Raw genomic sequence first — 20977 nt, 5'->3', positions numbered from 1 at the left:
TTATAATAATTTACCATAAAATCTATTCGTATTTCAATAAAACAACATGAAGCCTTAAAAATATACTTTTACTTGATTTGTCAAATTGATTTGGGATGCTATGCCAATAATGTAGTAACTATCACATAACACGTCCAACATGAAAACAAAGTATCTTCGTCCTTTTCCCGGCAATATATGTAATATTCTGTTGTATTACAAATCGATTTGCCTCAAAACACGCACTCTGCATTTCATGCTTGTTAAACAATAGAACCGATTATAATTTAATCATTTTCATGGTTCATGGACCACTGGTTTTTCCAAGCATTGTAAAATCCTGTTTGTAGCTCACAAAGCGTAATGGTTTAAAAGCAACGTTTTATCGCACCAACTAAAACGCGCTAAAATATAAGACATTACTGACCTTTGAAACTTCAATGTAATACATCCCAACAAATATTTTACAATTTCAAATAACATTTTCTGTAATCCATATTTTACAGGGTGTAATTCCTTATGCATCTGTTTAACTATGCTATTAAAAATGCTCCCAGTTTTCGGGTTAAAAAATCAAATAAATAGCTAAAAAAAAAAATGGAAAGTTAAGCATTTAAGTATATAACAACCACAATTACTTTTGCCAAGATGCACTGTTAATATGCAGATTAATTCTTAGAATCGTAATTTTCTACTCTTATGAACTCTTCCACTTTGATATTAAATGTTTTAAAAGCCATTGAGTGAATGATTATGTTTTGGAAACAATCCAAAGTTCAAAATGAATACTTGGAGACGGATATATATCATACTTTTGTAAAACGTTAAATCAAGTCACACTATTCTTCTGAAAAGAAAAGCGTTTCTAACTCGCGGGTCGGCGGAAATCTGTGTGATCATTTGTTATTTTGATTTCTTTTGCGAACAATTTACGGATTCGTTCTTGCATCCATTTAGATTTAAAACTTCCCTTATCAATTTAACACAAAATTTTAAGTAAAAATGTAAAATATATATTTTATCCGTATATTAAAAGCACCAGAACATTAAATATATATGATTAAATACTATGGCCCCAACAAAAAGATTGGTTGAATAAAATCATCTGTTATTATAGTTAATTCCGTAAGCGAATCGATCCCCATAAAATATATCGAGCTAGGAGAAGGGTAGCATGGCTGTTGAGGATTCATTTTAAAGCTCAGCTGATGTAAACGTTGAGAATTTGTTTGATTATTGATTTTAGTGCTTTTTTTAGGTTAGAATGGTAATGCAGTGTATAAATATATCGTTTTAGGGGAAGGCCGCGACTAAGAAGGAGAGTATTTAGGAATGGTGCAATAGGGAATGGTTAAGGACAAGGTGGAAAAATAATATTGTTCGGAGGAGATTTTAACCAGATAGCAAAAAAGGTTAAAATAATATAACATAGTATCTACATAGTTAAGGGAGCTTACATGCATAACAGTAAAATCTGAAGGTAGTTAACGTTTCTTTAAGCAGCTAAAATATGTTTGTCAATGCCGATGATAAAGAATTTGGTGATTCGCTTCGAAACTGGGAAACGGAACCCTAACCAGTGGCACATTATTAATAAATCAATCTAATCAATCGATGGCTAGTTGTTAACAGTATGTAACAGTATTTTAACAGTATTTACCCACAATCACATTTTTTTCCTTTAGCAGATTTAATGATCTGGTAGGAATTAAATTATTTATTGAAAATTAATAACAAAAACAAAGGCAAAGAAAGAGAAGGTTTTTACTTAAATTATATGTTGTACAGGGATATTTACCCTCAAACGTTGATGAATTAATTCTTAGTTTGTTTTAATATTACAATAATTTGTTGTACATTGAGAGTTTTAGGGACTTCTGTCGCAACAAGCCACTAGTGAATAATTTATGAGCCTAGACAATTGGCATGATGTTCAATAAATTAAAATTACAATGACTTAATGCAAAATTACTTTATAGCTTTAACACATATTTGAAATCCATTGAATAAAAATGTATATTACATATGTTCAGCGAATTTATATAGTTCTAGTAAGACAACACATAATGTTTGGCACTCATATATGAGTCACGACCATTTTGGAAACTTTTTGGAAACATTTTGGAACTGACTCGGCTAATGTGGTTTAGCATGTAATCTAAAAAATATTAAAAGTTATTTTGCTTGGAATATATTATTTTCTAAAGTTTGAATACGGCCAATCATAATATTAATTAATCAGAAAGTTGTTTACAGTGCTGCGTTAATCGAGGCATTAATTAGGCTCTGGAAACATTCTGATAACAAAACAGTTAACTTTTTCCGCTAAATACGACTAATTTCATAATAGCTCACATAGCATCTTAAAAAGAAAATATTAAACTAAAGTATTTCAAGAGTAAACTAACTTTATATCTAATGTAAATAGCCCCGCCACATCAAAGCAATATTTCCATTTGCCTGATTGGGCTTTAACTGAAATATGTTATTATATGCCAGATTAGTTCCTCATTCAAATACTTAGACTCAACGAGTATCTCAGTTTGCTGCTACAGGGAAGAAAAAATGTCTTTGTAAACCTGTCTAGGTTTTAAGTCTTACCGTGTCACCCGATGGTAATATCTTTTCTCTCCCCTACATCGTTATCGTCACAATTTCAGACTAACCAATAAAAGTAGACCTCTCATCCTATTGCAAAATTGGAAGCTCGTTTTAACAGTAGCAAGTCTGGTCGTAATCAGTCCTATAGACACCGCAACTGAGCTAACGCCATCGCTAAACACACGATAAGGAATGTATTCTCACTTAAGTGGACATACAGTGTAAAAGTAATAGGCTAGGTTTAGTGTAATATTAATATTTATGAATTACTTTCTTAGTTTTAATGACGAGAATTATCGTGTTAAAAAACATCTCAGAATTATTAAAGGAAGCAAAACAGATAATATTAATTTATATTTTTAAAAGATTAAATACTTAGTTCATCAATACAATCCCCTCACGGAACATAACCACTTGGAGCTTAAGTGTGGCTCGACTGTCTAACAGCCAATAACCAATGATAATACAGCATTATCATTACATTTCAATTATTAATTAAAAAAATATAGTTTACCTTATATCCCGCACCATATTCATATATAAAGCTTTACAATATGGACAATAGTACCCTCAGCACTTAAATACTACTCTTAGAAGTTTCGAAAAGCCAAACCCTCGTTCATTTAAATCTCGTGCTCTGCTTATTCCATTTTGAGTAAATGCAAGACTTAAATCAATTTATTGCAAAACCTCTTCCTACAAATCAATTTACAATTTACCGTATTATTTTTATTATGCCTGGGTAATTGTTGTCACCATGATATTCCAAGTTATTTAGACTATAAGATTTGATACTTTAATCGTTTAAACTACAAAGTGATTTAAAATGTAAATGAAATAATAAGTAATGCTGGAAGAGGAATATTTCAATTTTAGTTATCCTAGACAGATGATCACTATGCTTGAGATATATCTCGCTATAGGAAGAATTTGTTAAAAGCATCAATCATAAAGAAAAATACAAATATAAAATGTTAAATTTGTATTAAACTGTTTAACCAAAAATGTATGGAATGTAACGTGAGTTTATGACATGATGCATGGTAAACAAGTTAGAATCCTGTGTGAATATTGAGTGAAGTTGATATATCACAAACCGACCACCAACTGTTCCTGCTTGTTATTGACTTTGTAACTGAGAATTCGCCGTGTACGTGTCCAGAGGTCAAGTAATAAATGTAATATTACTATTAAATATAATTTGTTAGCTTTAGTTGTTTTTTTATAATTTGTTTTGTTTAATTTTGTAAACATTGTACTATCGTATTACCGTAACATCGTACGTTCAGAATCGTTTTATAAACAATCATCAGAGACCTTCTTTATATTATACTATATAGATTCAAATAAAAGTTTCAAAACATTTATGATCACGGTAGATAACCATAACCATGTATACTATTTATGTCTATACTGTTTTGCCAGCAAATCAAGAAAACTTTAAATAAAAAGTACTAAGAGCTCGACTTACATTTACCCCTATAACAAGTTAATACATCTATATGAGGTTTAAATAGTGTAGTTAAAAAGTGTAAATAAACACTTCTGTTTGATTACTTCTATCAGTCCTTGAATATCGGAATTTATGCTAAACTCTGATAGCCATGCTGGTAGTCCCCAGTTCTATTAGGTGATTACCTATGGTAGTTGGTTGAAAGAAATATGTATATAACGAATTGACTTTTGTTTTAGTGACTTCAAGTCAGTGAAATAAAATAAAACATAATGTTATACTATTTTTTTAATGATATACCTTCAACTTATTGGTACACCGATTTCTGCGTTTTACTTTTTACTCGATAATTGTAGCTATTAACTTGAAAGTATAAAAATATACACGAATAACAAACTCAAAATTGAACGTACAATACTAGCAATACTACAATGTACGAACCATCATAATTATAATTATTTTCATAACTATTTGAATGAAGAATTATTTTCATAATTATAATTATTTCTAACATTCGGATATTGAGTTGACGGCTGTTCTACGTCCTACAGACTAATGTTGGCTTAGCTGGCACACCTTGAGGACAACCCAGCGCACTAGAAACATGGCATAACATGTCTTGGAGAACTCGCCTCACACAGGAAGACAGAAAAGGCTGCAACACTTAACTGATATTCAACGATTCAAATTGGGAAATTTGCACAACGCTGCATTTGCGTTTAGATAATAACTGCAGGCTTTTACGATCAGCTGCAGTGTGTAGTTGAAGCGAAAACAGCTGTTTTCAACACGAGTAGTGGGGCTAAAGGAGTAATTTTAGTCTCTAGGCAAAAATAATCAGCTGTAGTCGAGGAGCTGTCTATTTTCTAACATTCAAATTCGTCCACTGATTTTGTAAATTAAGTAGTCCCGATTTATAACAATATTAAAGTTATCAAGCTGTTTATTTCGTTTATTATCGTTCCATATCACGCTTGTCTCACTACTATAACATTGACATTTACTCTTTACTTACTTACAACTTGATACTTGCATACTTCATCGCTGACCGACAAAATCATCGTTTATAGTTTTGATAGTTTTATTATTATTTTTAATCGTGTTTAAATATTTAAACCTTACAAAGATATATCACCTTTCTTTTTATCTGAAAAACTATTGCAGTAAATAGTTTTAAAACGTGGTTAGAAATTTTTATAAGTAAACAAAACAAAGTACTAAAAGTGTAAAAATTGTGCTTATCCAATAACAGATGTCAAAACTATAAACGCATTTGACATTCCATCTGTATCAGTGGTGACAAACATGTTCTGCAGACCACTTCGCCACTTCGCCACTTCACCGCTTCACCGCTTCACCACTTCACCGCCACCACCCGATGTTTATTGTAATTGTAACTTTTTCAGTTATAACAATATTAGCCTTGGGTTACTCTCGGGTGTTAACCAAAAGCTTTTACACGCAACCATTTCACCAATAAAATCTTGGATAGGAATTTAGATGTAACATTTCTACATACCTTTGTAAACTAGTTTTTAAGATAGGTGCAACAATCAAGTATATCACCGTTACCTCTATTGTACTCTCTCTACAAGTAGGAAATATTGTGTAATCGTCTATATAAACACGTGTCCATCTTATTTGGTATACATTTTACTGAACGAGGACAGGTAAACCTCTTTAACTGATATGTTGCGTTTGTTCGAATGTAAAATAGTGACAAGTCTACAATTGACAACATCTCTGAATTATTCAGCTGGTCCATTATGATGACAAATTAGAAAGTACGATGAATCTATAATCAGTTTTATTGTGGTGTAAAAATCAATCTTAAGTAAAGTTTTTCTTTATATAATATTTATAACTAGGCATGGCCTTTCTTTAGCCAAATTTGGAGTTTTAAAAACACAATCGTAATGGAGGGTTCAAAGGACTATGTTGCCTTATATATGTGTAAATTGATTTTTCTAAAAATAGTTAAAGATGGTTTAATTTAGTGTAAGTGTCAACCGGACAGACGATTATAATTTAACAATTTTTATAAAGTGTATTTTCGAACAGCGAATGTGTAAAAATTAGTTTATTGTAAATAAAGCATTTTTTTTCATTTCACTTTCATTTCAAAGTAAGGAAATGCATATTTAGGAAAATGCTAATTTATTTATTTTTTTATTTAAAATCGAAGGAATGTATTCAAGCATAACAATCATTATTGTTTTTTTTTTCAGAGTCTTAATATTGTAGGTTTTATAGAACATTTTTCATGTGGTAATTTCATAGCAGATTGACGATACTGGGTTACTCGGGTTTACACAAACCAAACCACAATTTTAGCTTAAATCAGTTGACTCTGGATGTTCACGTTAGTCTAATTGGTATTAATTGGTATTCGCTTTTCAATTAGTCCGAACTAAATGCACCAGGATAACTTTAGATGTAAGCAAAGTCAATTTAGTTGGTTGGGTAACAGTTTATGTAATTATTAATGTTGTTTCGCTCTTCTATAATTAATTGTTATGATAAAAGTAGCTGAAAAGACTAGCATAATTTACTTTGAATAGATGTATTTAAGTTAAAACGTTCATAGTAAGCAGTTTGTTGGTTGAGAAAACACCTCATGTTAACAAGATTTAGAGCTCCACTTTATCTTTTTAATTGACAACCCTTTGGTTGACGCACGGATGTTGCAGCATGCGGGGTTTTATTATAAAATTTTATATGTAATATATCTCCTCCACTATGAGAAATTATGTCAAAATATTTCCTACACAAAATTCAGTAGCCTAATCCTCTCAAAACTCTGCTTTCTAGTAATGTCGATGGTTTCGTAAACATAGACAAGAGTAAAGTAAGCCGTTTTAAAATATTTGATGCTCTGTAGTGATATTTCATAACATTCTTACTAAAGCTAAATCGTTAGTTAGTAATCTTTAGTTAAACAGAAGTAAACCTGTGGCACATATCAATCTCAAGTTTTCCCGCTCATATGAGTCTTAAGATTATGCCTGGTACAGCAGTATTCGACTATAGATCTCGTACTACTGAAAAGTAATAATTATGGCCCTATTTTAAAGTTGTGGTCCCGTCACAGCTACATGGTCCTGAAGAGAAGCATATTCACAGATGCTTTATTTAGTCAGGGCTAATTTATCCGCACAGTGTTGCATTAACGAGTTACTAGCACTTGTGTCCGCACCTTATGCAGTATATAATCGAGACATTATATGTAAACTGTTGGTTTTAATACATTTCTTAAGCTTTCCAAAACATCAAAATGTTAAAAAGGATTTATAAACATAGTTCAATAGACAAGCGACCTAAATAAATTTATCTCCAAGAGACAACTATACCGCTTACTGAGTTTGTACAGTCAATGGGTAAACCTTTCTCATAATTTAAAATTATTTCCTGGAAGATTAATGTGGTTAATTTATCTAACTAACGCCATTCCTTTACTCATGTTCGAATCGAGCTGGTCTGTATCTAATAGATGTTTCAGAGGTTTAATATAAAATGTCTCATATTAAACGGTGTTTTGCAGTTTTTATAGACCCCAAAATGAATAGGTTACGTAGTCCCGTTACCCGGAAGACTAAGTTAATACCTAATTCCCTATAGGCTCCCTGCAATGAAACATCAAAAGGATTCAGCTCAGAGTAAAAGCCATAACATACTATAAAATGTAATCGCAACTAAGTAATGTTCTGTGTCGCAGGAGAGGAGCCAAAGTTGACCACCTTCAGATTCTGGACAGTCTCCTCAAGAAGGACTACGACCGTCGAGCCACGCCTACAAATCATCTCAGTATGTACCATACTACTGTAGAGGAAATGTTATATTTGATTAAAACCCACCTTATAGTTCTTAGATTACTGCGAGTGTCATGGTTTTGGTTTTTTTTTTCAAAGTGGGATGTGTAATAACTTTTGTCTCATTACCAAACAATATTTTTAATGGATAAAGTATTCCTATATATTAAAATTAATAGGTATTCATTAGGTATATGTGTGTATGTGTATCACATCCCAGTAGCAGTAAACCTAAGTAGTCGTTAAACTTAATTTTATTTAAAACGGGAATATATATATATATATATATATATATATTAATGAAGAAAGCATATTAACTCAGTACCCTGAAATTATTTTTATTTTTAAAACTCTACATGTTTCGACCTTTAGGCCATTTACTTAATTTAGGTAAATGGCCTAAAGGTCGAAACATGTAGAGTTTTAAAAATAAAAATAATTTCAGGGTACTGAGTTAATATGCTTTCTTCATTAATTATAATAGTAGCCCTTTATCTAAACAATTATATATATATATATATATATATATTACACTATTAAGGAATTATTAATTATTCATTATTATTAAGGCAAATATAAATATGTCAGTGCATCTCTTAGCCTCAGAGATTACCTCATTTAATTACATACATTTCATTTTATTGACACAGAAATAGCAGAAACATATTGCAAATGTGAAGAATAATGAGGAGATGTAAGATATTAAATTATTTTGTAATAATCATTTCCTTATCCTTCATCAGTATATTTTGCGGTATTTTGACTGATATTCTTTCCAACCCCCAATATTAAAAGAATATTTAAGAATTATGTTGATTAAGAGGTAATTTAAAACCAAGAGTGATACAATTGTAGCTGGGAGTTATCAGATTAAATCTTCACACCCGTCTTAAACTTGTTACTACCTGCGAAATGTGATTTCAAGTTCACAAGAGCAATCAACTCCCTTGTAGTTATAGCTTGTTGTGGATAATAAACCATAAATCCCAACAGGTTTGATTAGGTTTACAGCCTTGAGAAAAAACGGGTTCATTTCTGAAGGTGGGAAGCAACACCGTGAAACTCCCGGGAAATATACACTGCTGTCAACTAACTGTGAAGCCTGAGAAAATACATTAAATACGAATTTAGGCTATGATTATGACAACATTGTTTTATGCGTAGATAGTCCAAACCAGAATATATCTTTGTCATTCCAAGGAATAAGTTTTTTTTTGCAGATAAAGCAACGACTGTATACTGCGAACTATACATCAGAAGTTTTGGATCTATAAGTCCCGTCACCATGGTAAGCTTAAAAATATTATATAGTCTAGGTATTTGCGGTACAGTCGTAACAATATAGCTAAGAGGAAAGTAAACTCTTACAATCCGTTGGCTTGGTCAAATACTGGAAATTCAAAGATTCTAATCCATTTTTAATATTTTTAATTACATTTGGAAATAATATATAAAATAAAATTGAGTCTTTCCAACGAACTGCAAGGAATTTGGACACTGTATAAAAGATGAAGTAACAATTCCTAAACATGTTATCAAATCTGTTTCTTGAACACTTGTGTTTGAAGTTAAATACAAAAATATGCGCGCATGGTCTCAACGCTCTAGAATGTGTTAGTATTGTTTTAGTATGTACTATCCTAAAAAATACAATTCCTTCGAAAGGCATTTAATAAGTCTTAGAAAAGTCTTGTTTAATTGATGACTGCTAACAGGGGTTTCTCTCTATAATACATTTTTGTTTGGCTCCTCAAAACAACTAACAGATAAAAACGATCATTTAACTTCCAAACAAGATCAAATAGATTCAGGATTAAGTTAAAATATCAAATACAACCTCATTTAATCCATTAAAAATGCAGTTTTCCATATAACTAAAACCTCTAAAACAACACATTATCAAAAAAGTGAAGAGCATGAATATATCTTTTTCTGGACTCACTGTGGAACTACGTGTGTCTAACACTCCTGATTTGTTCTACAGGACTACGAGGTGGATCTCTACCTAAGACAGAAGTGGCAAGACGAGCGTCTCAAACACCCGGACATCACTGGAGTGTTGGATCTTAACGACCCCAACTTGGTGAAGGCTATATGGAAGCCCGAAGTGTACTTCCCTAACGCAAAACACGCAGAGTTCCAGTTTGTGACGGTCCCTAACGTCCTAATCCGCATCAATCCTGATGGTGAAATACTTTACATGTTGAGGTCAGTGGACTTGGTAAAAATAAAGCCAGAATCCAAATACTTTACAATACATCAGTATAGGAACCCAAGCCACGAGAACCAGTTACCAACCAATCATATTGTGTACCTTATCCAAGTATACTGTTATGAAATATTTCTCATTATTCATAGATCATGATTCATTTACCGTAACATAAGATCTCTGGGGGGCCACCAGTTGACCGACAAGATACTTGGTCGTCTTGCCACTAGACCGTCTTTTTTAATTAAATAGATAATTACTGAAAACCAGTACGTCGACAAGTTATTTCATCGTCAGTCCAGTTGACCGGCCTGTAAATCTAAATTATTATACACGAGAAACCAACTTGTCGTCAATCCTCCCGACCGACTTACCACTTGCTCGTCTTTTAGGTGGGGATGTGTTGAGCGGCAGTGCCAGCGGCGCGCGCAGCTGTGGAGGGCCCTGCAGGCGTACCAACTTCTGTATCTTGTAGCGGCGGTTTTCATTCCGACGATTTTCAGCTATCACAATGCAGCGGACTAGTGAGGTTTTTATTACGTGTAATTGTTTGTTTCTCAATCGATATTTTGTTATACACAGTACAGTGAATATAAATAGGCCTATATTAGTTTACTTCAATGAAATAAATGTTTTATTTAACTAAATAAATAAAAATACTCCGATTGAACAAATAAAATTGTTACAGACAACAGGAAGTCCTTAATATGATCAAAAAAGTGTTTATCTTTATTAAAAAATTACTGAAATTTCTAAACTTACTGCTGGCGACAAGGGTGGTGCCATGCATAGGTTTATCAATAAATAAGATAAACATGGACAACCTTATGCAGCTATAAGTCAGGAAACATTTGTAGAAACATTAAAATGCAATACCAATTTATGAAATATGATAAAATATTTACAGGAAATGTTGATTACTGTATATACATCGTGAGTATCTCCAGCAGTTACACACTGGTGATCTTTGAGTTGACTCTTTTAAACTCATTGAATATTACTTTTTTTCGTTTTGAAATAAATTCTGTAATACTTTGAAATTGCTCGAATTTGAGCAACATGTACACGAGTTTGTATATTAAATTAACTAACATATTTATGTAATAGGAGGGTCAAATATTGTGAACAGTGGTGAGGTAACTACCGTTACATTTATTCAATTGAGAGATAAATACAAATTGATAATACCGGTTATTTAAAGCTTTGTTGTCTATTTTTCCCTCTCTTAAAAAAATAAAATAAAGAATGAATTTAGACTTTTGGTGACATTAGTTTGTACTATTTCTCCTTAAATGACACTGCTGTCTTGGTAAGCAATAGTTATCTCGGTAAACTATTTATTTGCTGAAGTGCACAGTGTGCTACTTAGCCTGAGAAACATCTTTTGTTTTATGATTTTGTTGTAGGCCTATTGAAAACCTTGTCTAGAAGGAATTCCCATTGCCTGTGTTACCGGGGAGAAGTTTTTCTTAGTAAAGTCTGTAGACGTCTTCGGTTTTACACAGAAACATGTAATTATAATTGAAGAAGTACATGTTTTATCCTCTCACGTTGTTGCATGGACAATACTATGGTGATTCAATTCTGTGTACTTCAATTGTCTAACTGGCCCTAACTGACGCATCCTTGTTCTTTTTTTACTAAATAATGTAGTCTTTACTTCCGTAGATCTTTGCGTTTTATTGTGTAACTGTCCTCAAGTAAGTCTGTGTTCTGAGTAAGTACTTCAAATGCACGGCACTACTGTATATTCAGATTTTCTAATTAACTAATATAAGGATAAAAGGAGTATAGACATGTATGTATGACAGAGTATGTCTACTCCTTTTAACTATGGTACTATTTCCAAGTTCATCTGGACGACCCTGCAAATCGTTTCTAGTAAAAAAAAAAATATTTGGTTTATGTTTATGAACTTGTATGAGTGTTGTTAACTAAAGCTAAATTCACATCAAATTAATTAATTTAATTTATTTTAATAGTTTTCTAATTAATTTCAGTTTTAAGAACATATAGTAAATAAATCCTTGTTGAAACGGCTGTACTATCCATGCACTTATTGTCAAACTATATGTTCAAAGATTCCTGGACGGCAATGTTATAATACTAGTTGGAGCAGAGGTACTGGATCTAGGGTTAATACAGTTTTGTGACGTAAGGTATATCATTGCAGAAGTAGTTAGCTCAAGAATTATGACGCGGATGACAAAGATTGGTAGTTTTTGCTATAATAATAAAAAAAAATATCAAACCCCAAGTACATAAAATCATTCACAGTTTTTTTTCACAGTCTATTGAATAGCCTGCAGTTAAGTTCACTCTAATGAAGAATATAGACGTGGCCAGAGTTCCAAACTATTTAAGTAACAACTGTTTACATGAACTATCCTAGTGTGCAATGTACTTATTGAATTTTCATTAGTAATATATCATGGCTATATCGTTTATGTAAAAGTATCAAAAGATAGTAAAACGAAAACGAAACAATCAACCAAGACCAGTGACCGAAACAAGTGTCGAGCTGGCGGCGCCGCGCCTACCTCGGGATTCCCCGAGGGCATTAATTCATCTTTGAAGTAACACCGGTAACACTGACTCACTGGCCGACACGGATACCCTCCTACCACCCCCTTTGTGTCGTCACCCTATGACCACCGGTCGGTCAGCCACCCATCCAAGGAAACTCTAGACATCGGCGGCTCTTTGTCGTTCGTTGACCAGCGTATTTTCTAGAGTTGAATGTATACCCTCACTCACACCAGGGAATAAGTAAACTGTAGTAGTTTTCTTGTTTATGAAAATATTTGCATCAAATTAGAAAAAAATCATTTATTTATTTATAAAATGTTATTATTTTACACAAAAAAACACACTTTTACCCTCCCTGTTGCAGCAAACCTAAGTACTTGTTAAACTTATTCTATTTAAATATGGAATAACTGTGATATTTTCAAGAAGTCATTTTAGTGTAAATCCAATCAGGCAAATAGAAATTTGCTTAGTCTGCAGGTTTGTTGCGGTGGGGGTATATTTCGTCATAAACTCTTTTTCCACTTAAGAGTCTTCAATAGTAAAGTGGCAACTAAAACGCGACTCCAGCGACCCAATTCTGGCGGCGCTCTAGAACTACCCGAAGGCCTTTTCCGGTATTACGCGTGCCGCATCACACAAGTAGTTTTCCCGCGCCCCTATTCAAACGCTTGTAGGCGAAGAAAAAGAAAGCGAGTTGACGACCGAGGCTAGGTCGACCCGATCGACTTCGACAGCTGTTTTACTGTCTCTCTCCCTCTCTCTCTCTCTCTCTCTCTCTGTCTTTGGATGTGTAGGGTTGGCGAGGGTTGTAAAATTGCTGAAAGTGAAAGGGACGTGGCTGGCGCTACGTTCCTAGTTTTTGGCCTCTTGATGCTAACACTGGGTCGGCTACTCGAGATCAAACAACAGCGTGTGTTTAGTACAAAATTGGGTCCACAGTCACATCTATCTATATCTATACTTATTTAATACGCAAGCAGGATTTTTGTGACAATTACTCATCCGAAACTACTGAACCGATTGACATGTTTTTGGTGTCATTGGAAAGAGCGTAACGTGAAGTTGTGCAGGAAACTTTCTTTTTAGGTAAATAATTAGAGAGTGAGGCCCTGGGACCCTTTAAAGTTTCGTATTTCTCCATAAGATTAACATGGGAAACAAACATTGTTTTGAAACTCCAGCTGTTGTCAGGAATTAAATATTAATAATTAATTGCTCCCCATGGAAGCATGAGAGTTCTGTAGAGTTTAAAGTAGCCCACACCTTATTGTCTACAAATTGGCTAAATAACTTAGGTACAGTACATTATAAAAGCTGACAGACTTTTTATGTTGACTTAAATTGTAAGCTTACCATTTCCCGTCCATGGGCAGTTTGATAGTTAAAAAATAACCCTTTAAACTGGAATAGGACTGTTATGTAAATTGTGAGTATTTCCATTAGTTAATAATCTTTTAGTTGACTCTTTTAAAATCATCGGAAATTATGACTGTTATTAGTTTTTTAACAAGTCATTTGTTTATATGTAACTCCTGTACTTCTTTGCAATTGCTCGATTTCGAGCAACATGTACACTAGTTAACCTATAATTTTATACAATAGCTAAAATATTCCACATTCCAACCAAATTTCTGGCCGAAAGTAGTTTTTAATTGCATTTTAATTGAATGATTTGTAACGAATCGAATTGAACCATAATTGTGGTTAATACTAGGGACTAACAATTAAGGGACACTAGGTTCTAAATACTACAAGTGCAGAAGGGCACGGTACCCATTCGAGCCGTGTCCATATTTTGTTAAATTAATAGTAGTTTACAGCAACTGGATAAACATTTTACAATATTTATGTAGAAATATGTGCATGATTTAGAAAGTCATTAAGCTGGAAAACTGCAATATACTACAGACTTTTCAGGGAGGTTACGTATTCATTCAGCTTAGTGAAAACATAATATAGATACGTATACAAATAAGAACTTGAACTCTTTGAGAGCCATTGAATGTTATTAGACGAAAAGGGTTGTGCATGTTTACTAGCGCTACTCAGCAACAAAAACCATTTAATTTATCTCTAAAATGTATATTATTAAAGTGCACTGAGCAGCAGCCTAAAAAATCTATGTAACTTACCTATATAGTTACAAAATACTCAAACTCGCATTGTGACATTATAATTCGGCTAATATTTCTCCAACAGATAATTCATCTACAGAGAAGAATTTTATTGTACTCTTACCGTGTCTAATAACATCCAAAGACAAAAACCTTGCCTAAAAATGGTACCTGTCTTAACAAATTATTTGCAGTGGCCTATATTACGGACCGTGGCTCACTGGTTGGTAACATTATTGAAAATAACACGACATTTTGGCTGTAAAAATGGCCCAATTAGTAAATACTATTTAAGCAGCTACTGTCATAACAGAAAGGTCATATTCCTTTTAAACTAGATCACATCATCCTTTATAAGATACGTTGATTAACAATGCATGTAAACGTCAATAAATTACGTAACAGCCAATTTATTTTTTTGCTTTTTGGAAATGCCAAATTTCTATGTAATTTCCATTATTTGTTGCCAATGAAGCCACACACCCATATAAATGAGGAGACCCCTAACAGTTCAAGAATAAAAGCTAACTTCACTTCAAGTATATTCCACTACACCTAACGTTCCGTAGAGAGATTATATTGACATCTTTATGAAATTGATAAGGCTGAGACAATTAACTGACATCCCCCATGTCAAGGAATTCCAGTTTTAACAGTAACCCCACAACCAATTAATTTCTCCCACCAATACTATTTTAATACTATTTAAAGGTTCTTTCAAAGGAAGAGATACCAGATTAACATATTAATAAAAACTCCGATTACGTACAGTATGGGAAATATTTTATTCATTGAATGATCAACTATATTTGGCAACTAACGCAATTAATATCATTTTAGCGAATTTCCCCTATAGGGAATAAGCTATTACCGTAGTACTCATGGTAAGACCTGGACCCAGGACCGATTTACTTTTTCGTTTTGAGGTCCCTAGAGACCAAAAACACCATCCGTTCAAATGTATATATATATAGATATATATATTTATACATAAATATACATATACATATTTATATATATATTTTTGGATTGGTTTTTCTATGATTATTCTAAAAAAACTCCCTCCAAAAAGTTAACATAAAACAATATAACGAATAGAGACTAATCACACTATAACACTGGAACAGTTCCAGAATTTGTGTAAAACTGGTTTACAAATTGTTATACTGTACTGTATATACAACTTTATTTTACTTGGGGTTTTCTACGAAATAAACTAAAACAAAACTATAATGCGACAAGATGGTAAGGTCATAAGAATACTAGAATGATAAAATCGTCCATAAAACAACTACAAAAAAAAAAAAAAAAAAACTAAAAACCTCGCCTATGCCGTTTGAGTTCCAGTAGGGAATGGGACTGGTTCTGAAGACTAGGAGTTTCCTTGTTTGTTAGGCATTTCTAGGAAGAGGCACTTTCTAGTTTACAGCCCCAATGTGCGGCTGTTTAGTTTGATCACATTGTTGCCGCCCTTTTCGGGACACTAAATCATAATATCCACAAAGGCAACACACAACACTACTAAACTTACCCATATTCGAAACAGATGGCTTTTAAAAACATTGGGCCCAATCAATAGATTTTAAAGTACAGAATTTAATTATGACATTTAATATGATTAAAATCTAATCTCTAATTAAATTTTAATTAGAGTACAGGTAAAATAAGCATCGCAACGTAAACAATGTCAAGCGTAAGTATTTTATGACGGTTTGCTAAAAAAAATTTAATTTAAATGTGTTAAAATTTTGGTAGCATGAACTAACGTTTCGGAATCCAGACAGATAACGCAAAACTTATACAGTACGGTATGACATAAATTATAAATTAAATGTAACATGACTGTAAAAAATAAGATGGGACAACAACGATAATAATTAAGTTGTAAATAGTGATTTTGTGTTGTCTTCACTTGATGTTGATGTTCATTATCTGACAAGGTCATTTGTTTCTGTTTAGTAATGTAAAATGTGACAATGTTTGATTAAAACACAAGTATCAGGAGACCAAGCTTGCTCGAGGTGTCAGGTTATTTCATAAGTAGCGATGCATATTTGGCTAAATACACTCTCGCCAATTCAGTCAATACAAAAAGACTATTTTAATGTCTATCGTATTTCGTATTCGTATTTCAGGAGAAGACCTCTCGTTCATCTTTACATGCAAACACTACGTAAAATACCTTCTGGGCCGTGACAGACAGACAGAAATTGAGATAAAACACTAAAAGCTTTTTAATGTATAAACGCAAAAATAACCGAAAATAAATAATTCTGAACAGTGTACAGACAAAACTCTAATTTTATTTGTGATCAACTACCGTACATTAAAGTAAACAAAAATCAGCTGTGTGTGGTTTCTAATGCTATTCTTATGGAGACAATGTTACGTTATATATAATTTTGTGTTGAAATTTGGGGAAATTAACTATTTTTCCCGCCATCACGGGATCGAGTCCTTTAATTTGAGCCCTCTCCCGTCCTTCTACGACTTCCCAGTCACCCACAATTTTGAGGTAAAGACCGCGGCTTACGTAATAACGTAATTAATATATAGATATGAGGAGTTTACTTGTATGGTATAATCATAGACTAACCAAGGGAGTATGTTTTATCTATGGTATAATGTACTAATCGTAATAGATGAAATGATTGAATCCATTGCTAAACAGCTGCTTATTTGCTATAGCAGAATTGAAAACAAGCTCATTTTGATAGGTTATCTATACACAAAACCTTATTCGTTTTCTAGTTTAGTTTGTTAATTAATGATGCATATGACGAAAAATATAGTTCACCACACGGGCAATTTTCAACTCTCGCTCATTTACCGACCTCGGCTTTGCCTAGGTCGTAAAACTTGACCTCGGGTCAAAAAGAGTCACTTGAGGTCCTAGTGATTAAATATTCTATTAAGATAATTGTTTTGACGCTAATATGCAGTTTGTAACAACTGTAAAAAATAAAGATGTTTGAGTAGCCGACCCTGTAAGTCAACATAAAGTTTAAATGAGTGTTTTAAAGTTTGTTTGATATTTATGCCAATGTTAGTAATTAACAATGTTTAATATTTAGAAAATCATAAAAAAATCTTACTTTAATAAAAACAGTTGTTATTGTAGGCGTACCACTATCACACACTGTACACTACTGCAATGTCTTGTTTGTGTTTTTATGCCATATATTAGGGGGGCCACCAGTTGACCGACAAGATACTTGGTCGTCTTGCCACTAGACCGTCTTTTTTAATTAAATAGATAATTACTGAAAACCAGTACGTCGACAAGTTATTTCATCGTCAGTCCAGTTGACCGGCCTGTAAATCTAAATTATTATACACGAGAAACCAACTTGTCGTCAATCCTCCCGACCGACTTACCACTTGCTCGTCTTTTAGGTGGGGATGTGTTGAGCGGCAGTGCCAAGCGCGCGCAGCTGTGGAGGGCCCTGCAGGCGTACCAACTTCTGTATCTTGTAGCGGCGGTTTTCATTCCGACGATTTTCAGCTATCACAATGCAGCGGACTAGTGAGGTTTTTATTACGTGTAATTGTTTGTTTCTCAATCGATATTTTGTTATACACAGTACAGTGAATATAAATAGGCCTATATTAGTTTACTTCAATGAAATAAATGTTTTATTTAACTAAATAAATAAAAACACGCCGATTGAACAAATAAAATTGTTACAGACAACAGGAAGTCCTTAATATGATCAAAAAAGTGTTTATCTTTATTAAAAAATTACTGAAATTTGTAAACTTACTGCTGGCGACAAGGGTGGTGCCATGCATAGGTTTATCAATAAATAAGATAAACATGGACAACCTTATGCAGCTATAAGTCAGGAAACATTTGTAGAAATATTAAAATGCAATACCAATTTATGAAATATGATAAAATATTTACAGGAAATGTTGATTACTGTATATACATCGTGAGTATCTCCAGCAGTTACACACTGGTGATCTTTGAGTTGACTCTTTTAAACTCATTGAATATTACTTTTTTTCGTTTTGAAATAAATTCTGTAATACTTTGAAATTGCTCGAATTTGAGCAACATGTACACGAGTTTGTATATTAAATTAACTAACATATTTATGTAATAGGAGGGTCAAATATTGTGAACAGTGGTGAGGTAACTACCGTTACATTTATTCAATTGAGAGATAAATACAAATTGATAATACCGGTTATTTAAAGCTTTGTTGTCTATTTTTCTCTCTCTTAAAAAAATAAAATAAAGAATGAATTTAGACTTTTGGTGACATTAGTTTGTACTATTTCTCCTTAAATGACACTGCTGTCTTGGTAAGCAATAGTTATCTCGGTAAACTATTTATTTGCTGAAGTGCACAGTGTGCTACTTAGCCTGAGAAACATCTTTTGTTTTATGATTTTGTTGTAGGCCTATTGAAAACCTTGTCTAGAAGGAATTCCCATTGCCTGTGTTACCGGGGAGAAGTTTTTCTTAGTAAAGTCTGTAGACGTCTTCGGTTTTACACAGAAACATGTAATTGTAATTGAAGAAGTACATGTTTTATCCTCTCACGTTGTTGCATGGACAATACTATGGTGATTCAATTCTGTGTACTTCAATTGTCTAACTGGCCCTAACTGACGCATCCTTGTTCTTTTTTTTACTAAATAATGTAGTCTTTACTTCCGTAGATCTTTGCGTTTTATTGTGTAACTGTCCTCAAGTAAGTCTGTGTTCTGAGTAAGTACTTCAAATGCACGGCACTACTGTATATTCAGATTTTCTAATGAACTAATATAAGGATAAAAGGAGTATAGACATGTATGTATGACAGAGTATGTCTACTCCTTTTATCTATGGTACTATTTCCAAGTTCATCTGGACGACCCTGCAAATCGTTTCTAGTAAAAAAAAAATATTTGGTTTATGTTTATGAACTTGTATGAGTGTTGTTAACTAAAGCTAAATTCACATCAAATTAATTAATTTAATTTATTTTAATAGTTTTCTAATTAATTTCATCTTTAAGAACATATAGTAAATAATGCCTTGTTGAAACGGCTGTACTATCCATGCACTTATTGTCAAACTATATGTTCAAAGATTCCTGGACGGCAATGTTATAATACTAGTTGGAGCAGAGGTACTGGATCTAGGGTTAATACAGTTTTGTGACGTAAGGTATATCATTGCAGAAGTAGTTAGCTCAAGAATTATGACGCGGATGACAAAGATTGGCAGTTTTTGCTATAATAATAAAAAAAAATATCAAACCCCAAGTACATAAAATCATTCACAGTTTTTTTTCACAGTCTATTGAATAGCCTGCAGTTAAGTTCACTCTAATGAAGAATATAGACGTGGCCAGAGTTCCAAACTATTTAAGTAACAACTGTTTACATGAACTATCCTAGTGTGCAATGTACTTATTGAATTTTCATTAGTAATATATCATGGCTATATCGTTTATGTAAAAGTATCAAAAGATAGTAAAACGAAAACGAAACAATCAACCAAGACCAGTGACCGAAACAAGTGTCGAGCTGGCGGCGCCGCGCCTACCTCGGGATTCCCCGAGGGCAATAATTCATCTTTGAAGTAACACCGGTAACACTGACTCACTGGCCGACACGGATACCCGCCTACCACCCCCTTTGTGTCGTCACCCTATGACCACCGGTCGGTCAGCCACCCATCCAAGGAAACTCTAGACATCGGCGGCTCTTTGTCGTTCGTTGACCAGCGTATTTTCTAGAGTTGAATGTATACCCTCACTCACACCAGGGAATAAGTAAACTGTAGTAGTTTTCTTGTTTATGAAAATATTTGCATCAAATTAGAAAAAAATCATTTATTTATTTATAAAATGTTATTATTTTACACAAAAAACACACTTTTACCCTCCCTGTTGCAGCAAACCTAAGTACTTGTTAAACTTATTCTATTTAAATATGGAATAACTGTGATATTTTCAAGAAGTCATTTTAGTGTAAATCCAATCAGGCAAATAGAAATTTGCTTAGTCTGCAGGTTTGTTGCGGTGGGGGTATATTTCGTCATAAACTCTTTTTCCACTTAAGAGTCTTCAATAGTAAAGTGGCAACTAAAACGCAACTCCAGCGACCCAATTCTGGCGGCGCTCTAGAACTACCCGAAGGCCTTTTCCGGTATTACGCGTGCCGCATCACACAAGTAGGGCCTAGTTTTCCCGCGCCCCTATTCAAACGCTTGTAGGCGAAGAAAAAGAAAGCGAGTTGACGACCGAGGCTAGGTCGACCCGATCGACTTCGACAGCTGTTT

General features: G+C 33.3%; 1 protein-coding gene across 1 annotated transcript in view; it reads left to right on the top strand.

Moving 5' to 3' along the window:
- LOC128998202 (glycine receptor subunit alpha-2-like) overlaps positions 1–20977 on the top strand; it is a 49072-nt gene that overhangs the window by 7482 nt on the left and 20613 nt on the right. Inside the window, exons 2-4 of the mRNA XM_054424223.1 lie at positions 7749–7837; positions 9063–9130; positions 9827–10050. Of these exons, the coding sequence (XP_054280198.1) occupies positions 7749–7837; positions 9063–9130; positions 9827–10050 (381 nt within the window). The remainder of the gene's footprint in view (positions 1–7748; positions 7838–9062; positions 9131–9826; positions 10051–20977) is intronic.

The sequence above is a fragment of the Macrosteles quadrilineatus genome, unplaced genomic scaffold, assembly GCF_028750875.1.
Source record: "Macrosteles quadrilineatus isolate MER2022 unplaced genomic scaffold, UCM_ALF_1.0 Scaffold_7__1_contigs__length_78375512, whole genome shotgun sequence".
NCBI classification, from domain to species: Eukaryota; Metazoa; Arthropoda; class Insecta; order Hemiptera; family Cicadellidae; genus Macrosteles; species Macrosteles quadrilineatus.
The sequence above is the reverse complement of the archived record's forward strand: the minus strand, read 5'-3'. Positions and strand labels throughout refer to the sequence as shown.